Here is a 7,500-nt window from a genome sequence, read left to right as displayed (position 1 = left end):
TCGGGGGGTGTACCTGACCTTGAGCCCCGGGACAGATACGAGAGGGAGAGGAGGGAGAGGGAGCACGAGAGGGAGAGAGACAGAGTGGGCAGAGATATGCATGAAGATCGCAGCGTTGGGGAGAGAGAGAGGGGTCGCGATACAGGTGAGTGTTTGTGTGTTTTGTGAAATATATTTGTGATTGTAGTTTAAATTTAGTCTTCCTCCTCCTCCTCCTTAGCCTTCTTCTCTTTCTCTTCCTCCTTTTCTTCATTCTACTCTTCCCTTCTACTCTTCTTAGTATTTTCTCCTCCTCCTCCTCCTCCTCCTCCTCCTCCTCCTCCTCCTCCTCCTCCTCCTCCTCCTCCTCCTCCTCCTCCTCCTCCTCCTCCTCCTCCTCACTAACCCCTTCTGTGTTCCTCCCTCAGGCCGGTATGACCCAGAACCCTTCGGCGGGCCTCCCCCAGGGTTCCCCCAGGGTGGCCGTGGCCCTGACGGACCCCCCAGTTTCCGCCCAGACAGCGGCGGCGGCGGCGGCCCCAATGGTCCTGTTGGCCCTGCAGGATTCAACAATTTCGTCTCCGTGGGGTTCGGTCCTCCCGGGGGTGGCTCAGGGGGCCCACCGGGGATGATGGGGCGGCCACCGGGACCCCCACACAATCACACGGGGTTGCGGGGGGACGGTTTCGGCCCCATGGGGATTGGCATGATGTCAGGGCACTCAGGGCCAGGTGAGTGATGGGGCACGGCGGGGCGGGGCAGGGTAGGTGAGGCTATTTTTTCAGGTTGTCAGAGGATGCTGGGTAGAGATGTAGGGGTATTGTGGAGTTTCTAGGGGTGTTTTGAGGGTTCTAGGGATGTTTCAGGGATTCGAGGGATATTTTTAAGGGTTCTAGGGATATTTTAGGGATTCTAGGGGTATTTTTGGAGGATTCTAGGGGTGTTTCTAGGGTTCCAGGGGTTGTTTAAGGATCCTAGGGCTGTTTTTAAGGGTTCTAGGGATATTTTAGGGATTCTAGGGGTATTTTGGAGGATTCTAGGGGTGTTTCTAGGGTTCCAGGGGTTGTTTAAGGATCCTAGGGCTGTTTTTAAGGGTTCTAGGGATATTTTAGGGATTCTAGGGGTATTTTGGAGGATTCTAGGGGTGTTTCTAGGGTTCCAGGGGTTGTTTAAGGATCCTAGGGCTCTTTTTAGGGATTCTAGGGGTTTTGAGGCTTCTACCGATGGCTTAGAGGGTTCTAGGGGTGGGGAGAAGCCTTATGCTGCTGTACCTCAATCACTAACATTACCCTTGTCTTCCTCACAGGGTTCGGCCCCCGCGGTCTTCACGGCCCCGGGGGTTTCCAGGGGCCTCGGGGTCTGCTGGGGCCTCCACCAATGGGGATGGGGTCACTGATGGGAACCCGGCCGCCACTGATGGGGGAGATGCCTGGCGGGGGTGGAGGAATGCGAGGACCTGGAGGTGTGCCTGGTCAGCGTCCTGGTGAGTGGGTGGGGTGATGGGGTGATGGGGTGATGGGGTGATGGGCTGGGGTGGGTAGAATTTGGGTTATCATATAGTGATTAATATTATTTCTTGCTATAACTGCTAATGCTACATATCTGCAACCTAACTGCCATTTGCTGTGTGGCGGGATCCTGCTGTGGTGGCAGTGCTGTGGGGTTAGCGTACAGAACAGTCGCACTTTGGAGGGTCAGGGGTGAGCTAGTGTGTGCTGTGGAGCTTGCTGTGGAGCCTTGCTGTGGTGCATTGCTGTGGTGGCATTGCTGTGGGGCCTCTGGTGTCAGGATTGGAGGAGGTGCAAGTTGGGAAGTCTCATTATGAAGGGTCAGAGGTGAGCTAGTGTGTGCTGTGGGGCTTGCTGTGGTGCATTGCTGTGGTGGCATTGCTGTGGTGCATTGCTGTGGTGCCTCTGGTGTCAGGATTGGAGGAGGTGCAAGTTGGGAAGTCTCATTATGAAGGGTCAGAGGTGAGCTAGTGTGTGCTGTGGGGCTTGCTGTGGGCATTGCTGTGGTGCATTGCTGTGGTGCATTGCTGTGGGGCCTCTGGTGTCAGGATTGGAGGAGGTGCAAGTTGGGAAGTCTCATTATGAAGGGTCAGAGGTGAGCTAGTGTGTGCTGTGGGGCTTGCTGTGGTGCATTGCTGTGGAGCCTTGCTGTGGGCATCGCTGGAGTCTGCTGTGGGCATCGCTGTGGGCACTGCTGTGGACTTTGCTGTGGGGCCTTTTTCTGTTTATCTTCACTACACATGAGAGAGAGAGAGAGAGAGAGAGAGAGAGAGAGAGAGAGTACCTTTTCACAATCAAGACAAAATCACCAGAATTCTTTATATATTAAGTAGAGAAATATGGCAGGTTCAATATTTAAGTTTTTCGCAAAGGAATCCATGGCTTATTAAATGGAAAATATGAATGTAAATGTTTGTTAGTTAACCATTTAATATTTTACAAACTTTGAGTGGTTTTTTTTACAAAGAACTGTGAAGCATTGAAGGATCTAAACATCACTACACTACATTTCTCTATATATTAATCTTAAGAGCCTTAGTGCATTAATTTTGGCCACATTTTCACCCATATTTGCTGTGTGGGGTGATGGGTGTGTGTGTGAGGTGGAGGGACAGAGTGGAGGTGTCAGTGGAAGTCAGGTGGTTAAACAAGAGGGAGTGTGTGGAGAGGGAGAGGTGGAGTGGGGAAGACAGGGTGGGGGTGTTGGTGGAGGCCAGGCTTATATGGACTGGGAGAAGTGGAGAGGTGGAGTGGAAGAGGCTGGGATGCATGGCTGCAGTGTGTGTGTGTGTGTGTGTGTGTGTGTGTGTGTGTGTGTGTGTGTGGTGGAGTAACACCGTGGTGTTCCCCAGGCATGTGGATGGACGGACCAGGGCCAAGGTTCCAGGGCCACGAGGTGCCCCATGGGGGTAGGGACGGCCTGCCGGACCGCCTGTGGGGCGACCCGGAGCGTGGCCGTGACGGTGACCTGGACCACTTCCGGGATGGTGACCGGGACCGGGGCAGCCGAGACGATGACCGGCCGCCCCGGGACCTGGAGAGGGACCACTCCATGGACCGCGGCCTTGACGACCGGGGCCTGGACGACCGGCCCCGGGAGCGCTCCAGGGACGACCGGGGCCGAGACGACCGGCCCCGTGACGACCGGGCAAGGGACGACCGGGGCCGCACGGACCGCTTCAGGGACGATCGCTCCCGCGACGACCGGCCCCCCGCGGGGCGACCGCTCCCGCGACGACCGGTCCAGGGACGACCGGGGCCGCGACGACCGGTCCCGGGGCGGCCGCGACGACCGGTACCCGCGGCGACCGCCTGCGAGAGGACCGGGGCCGGGAGGAACGCAGCGGCGGCCGTGACGGGCGTGGCCGTGACGGCAGGGAGGATGGGCCAGGGCGGGAGGAGCGGCCCTGGGAGACCAAGGGCCGGGACGGAGAGCGGCGGCGGGAGGAGCGGCGCCCCTGGGAGAAGTCTCGGTGGGCACCACGGGAGGAGACGCTGGTGGACATGGGGGAGGACCTCTCCGGGGGCTGGGACACCTGGGCCACCCGTGCCAACCAGGACGTGCCAGACCCCCACCACCACCGGGACCTGCCCAGACCCAGGGGGCCTGACGCCCCCCTCGACTCAAAGGGTGAGCCCCGGGAACAGCAGCAGCAGCCCCCAGGGGAGGGAGTGCCCCAAGGTGAGGGTGGTGATGTCCCCAGTGGCCCTCCACCCCAGGGGAAGGAGGCCCCCATGCCGGCAGCAGGCCTAGAGCAGGCTGGCGGCAACAGCGGGGGGCGGCGGCTCCCCCCAACAGCCTGAGGCAGCTGCCCCGTCCCCCACACAGGAGGGACAGGCCGCCCCCCGCCAGGAGAGGGACCTTTATGACCCCTTCGAGGCCACTGCCAGGGAGGACCCCAGCGCTCCCCCAGCCCCCGTACCCCAGGCCTCTCCCCGCCAGGATGCTGCACCAAGCCCACCCCCCACTACACTCTCCCAGGACTCCTCCCCCACCCCTCACCAGGCCTCCCCTCCCCAGTCTGGCATGCAGGACTCCCCAGGACATCCAGGCCCTGAGGAGGAGCCCCCTCAGCCCCAGCAGCAGCAGTCTCCTCCCCAGGCAGCCCCGCAGGACTCCCCGCCTCACCCCGCCCCACAGTGCTCCCCGCCCAGGCCAGCCCCGGTGGAGTCTCCCCCCCAGCCACAACCCCAGGACTCTCCCCCCCCGGCCAACCCTGCAGGATTCACCCCCACAAGCCCCTCAGGAGTCCCCAGCGCGGGTGAGCCCCCAGGCATCCCCCCCACAGCCCTCTCCGCCCCAGTCCCCGGTGCGGGCAGCCTTCCCCAACCAGTCACCCCCGGCAGGAGAGCCCCTGGATGCACCCCAGGATGCCATTCCCCAGGGGGCACCCCAGCATGAGTCTGGGGCGGCCTCCCCCATGGAGACGGAGGAGAGGTACGCTGAGGACGGCTCCGGGGCGGACATGAGCCCCATGAGTGACGGGGCGGGGCAGGGCGGGGCCTACGCAGATGGCGACGGCCGCCCCAACGAGGGCACAGAAGACAGCGGGGCGGAGGAGGACGGCTCCCCCGCCCCGGAGCCCCAGGAGGACGAGGATGCCGGGGGCAGCGGCCCCATGAACGAGGACTAGTGGTGAGCGGTGTGCGGGGCGGGACGGGGCGGGGTGGGGCCAGTGTGGTGGGGCAGTGCTGTGTGTGAGGACCCCAGCAAGACAGGACCCAGGGTGGTGGTGGGCGGGGTGGGGCGGGGCACCTCTCCTCAGGCAGGTGACTCAATACTGAGGCTGTGATCACGGCGGCTGGCCGGCGGCCGGGGCGCTGCCGCCGCTGCTGCCGCCGCCGCCGCCACTGCCCGCGCGAAAGACATTTCTACGCATTTTATTTTTATTTTTAAAAGAAGAAAATTTAAATTATAATAAATTATAGACAATTTTGTAATGGCCGGAACATTTCATTTGTCCAGAGTTTGCAGTGAAGGAATGAAGGGAGGGAGAGAGAGGGAAAGAGGGAGAGAGAGAGAGAGAGAGAGAGGGGCCAGCCACTCACCCACTTGTGTTGCTGTGTTGCTGTATCATGTATAGCTTTGCAACCTTGCAGTGAACACACAGACACTGCTAATGTTCTTGTTGGCCAGCCAGTCAGTCAGTCAGTCAGGCAGGGAATCAGTCAGTCAGGCTGTCAGTCAGTCAGTCAGTCAGTCAGTCAGTCAGGCAGGCAGGCAGAGGTCAGCCCACACACCTCAGAGGACACAGCCTCTCATGATGCACACAACTCGGGCACTGTGAGCAGCGGCCTCCACCCAGCAGAGTTAGAGTGTCAAAATATCACCAGCCTCATTTGAAGGAATACTTTAAGCTGCACCAAAGGCTTTCCCACAAAGAAACAGCCCCAAATTAATCGACTCGTGAGACAGTGCGAGAAGTGCGAGAGGGAGAGAGAAAGAGAGGGAGAAAAAAGAAAGAAGGTAGGTCGCAGTGGTCACAGTTCAACACCAGAGGGCGGCCAGCGATGGACCAAGGCATGTCCACTCAAACGAAGTGAGATATGCAAGGTATGGTACCCAAGCATATCTGCCCTGCCTTGTCCCCGCTATGGTGTTACAGTGAACCACCAACACCACCACCACCACCACCACCACCACGCCCCGTCACCCTGCCCGCCACCTCCCAGGAAAGTGCTCGTCTGGGGAGAGGAAGGAAATGACGTTTTTTTGTCTTTTTCGTTGTTTTTAAAATTTTTTTCCTCGTATTTCATTTTCTCTTCCTTCCTTTTAGATTAATGCGATTTGTTTGGGCGTTTAAATTGTTGTATTTTCATGTTTTTCCTTGAGTTTTTTTTTTCTTTTAATCAGTTTCTTCTATCTCTCTTTATCTGGCCAAGAAAAGCAGGAATTTTAATGCTTTTATCAGTGTTTCAAGATGTTCAAGCCAAGAAACAAACAACTCGAGATTGAATTGACAAACCTTTCAAGTGTTTTCCTAATTTTCTCTTTTAATCAGAAATATGTACCATACTTCTATATATATATATGTGTGTGCGTGTGTGTGTGTGTGTGTGTGTGTGTGTGTGTGGTGATGGTGGACTAAAAATATGTCCATTTGTAAATTTAATGCAATATTCTGCCTGTTTATTAGATTTATTTACTTCTATTTATATTTAAACATTGCCCAGAGATGTGACAGCAGCAACACACCTGCCACACCCGTTCCTGCCTGTGCGGTCACCTTACACACCCGAACACACCTGCCAGGGAACACTTAAACATTTGCTATCTCTTAGAAGACATTACAAACCTGTCAATCCTGTTATATACAATTGCAAACCTGTCAGTCCCTGTTAGATATGATTCCACACCTGCCAGATCCCTGGAAACACAATTACTTATGCCAAACCCAAGGGAACACAATTACACACCTACCAGCCTCAGGATACAATTACAAACCTGTTAGCTGCTGTTTGACTCAATTACACATCTGCCAGCCCCAAGGATACATAATTACACACCTGTCACCCCTTAAGAGACTCACAATACCCTTTACAAACCTACCAGCTTTCCTAAATCATTACAAACCTCCCAGTTTTCAGAATTATTCCAAACCTGCTTCAGGAGGCTGTTACACACCTGTCAGCCCCCAGAGGTCCTTAACAGCAATCCTAGACCCATTACAAACCTGCTACCCTATAAAAGACATTTAAACATATCCTTTCCTAGGAGATGCAATTACAAACCTGTCGACTCCTAAAATACACAGTTACACATCTGTCACCCCTCTAAAAGACATTGCAAACCTGTTATCTAAAGAAATCTTGTTACACTCCCTCACACAAGACCCATTGAACATCTGTTACACACCTGCTCCACACCAGAGACCCACCAGGTTTATTACACACCTGCCAGATCCTAGGAGAGACAAAACAAGCCTGTCGAATTTTAAACACCTAAATACAAACCTGTTTAGCCCTTCAGGACCCAAAAAACACACCTGCAACCTTATTATGAACATGTTATTCTTTCAAGGGACCCAAAACACACACCTGCAATATCTTACGACACCCCAAGCTATTACACACCTGAAGCCCTTAGAAGCATCCCTTACAATAGTTTCCACATGTTAGCTCACTCAAAAGTTTAATTACACACCTGTCAGCCCCCCCAGGACCCCCCCCCATACCTGCAGACCCCATAACACACACACACACACACACACACACACAGACATTTCCCCATGAATCTCTCTCTCTCTCTCTCTCTCTCTCTCTCTCTCTCTCTCTCTCTCTCACGACATGCACAATTAATGAAAGAGTGTGAAAATAATAATAATAATAATGATAATAATAATGATAATGATAATAATAATGATAGTAATAATAATAATAATTATGTCAAGTGGAGACCTGTTGACACACATACACACACACACATACACACACACACTTTTAAACGTATATTAAGTGTGTGTACATATTTCAAGTAATGCTGTACAGTCACACACACATACACACACACACA

At 54.9% G+C, this 7,500-nt stretch overlaps 2 protein-coding genes across 2 annotated transcripts in view; both read left to right on the top strand.

The window, feature by feature from the left end:
* LOC135096474 (SR-related and CTD-associated factor 4-like) overlaps window positions 1–3,886 on the top strand; it is a 15,709-nt gene extending 11,823 nt beyond the window's left edge. Inside the window, 4 exon segments of the mRNA XM_063997977.1 lie at window positions 1–145; window positions 408–710; window positions 1,286–1,462; window positions 2,840–3,886. The exon segment at window positions 1–145 is cut by the window's left edge and continues 56 nt beyond it. Coding sequence (XP_063854047.1) covers window positions 1–145; window positions 408–710; window positions 1,286–1,462; window positions 2,840–3,741 — 1,527 coding nt within the window. The 3' untranslated portion in view covers window positions 3,742–3,886.
* On the top strand, window positions 3,854–4,621 carry LOC135096473 (uncharacterized). Its single transcript, XM_063997976.1, has one exon. It carries the CDS (start codon window positions 3,854–3,856, stop codon window positions 4,619–4,621), a length of 768 nt encoding a protein of 255 aa, XP_063854046.1.
* The last annotated feature ends 2,879 nt before the right edge of the window (window positions 4,622–7,500 follow it).

This window comes from Scylla paramamosain, unplaced genomic scaffold (assembly GCF_035594125.1).
Source record: "Scylla paramamosain isolate STU-SP2022 unplaced genomic scaffold, ASM3559412v1 Contig4, whole genome shotgun sequence".
Classification (NCBI taxonomy): Eukaryota; Metazoa; Arthropoda; class Malacostraca; order Decapoda; family Portunidae; genus Scylla; species Scylla paramamosain.
The sequence above is the reverse complement of the archived record's forward strand: the minus strand, read 5'-3'. Positions and strand labels throughout refer to the sequence as shown.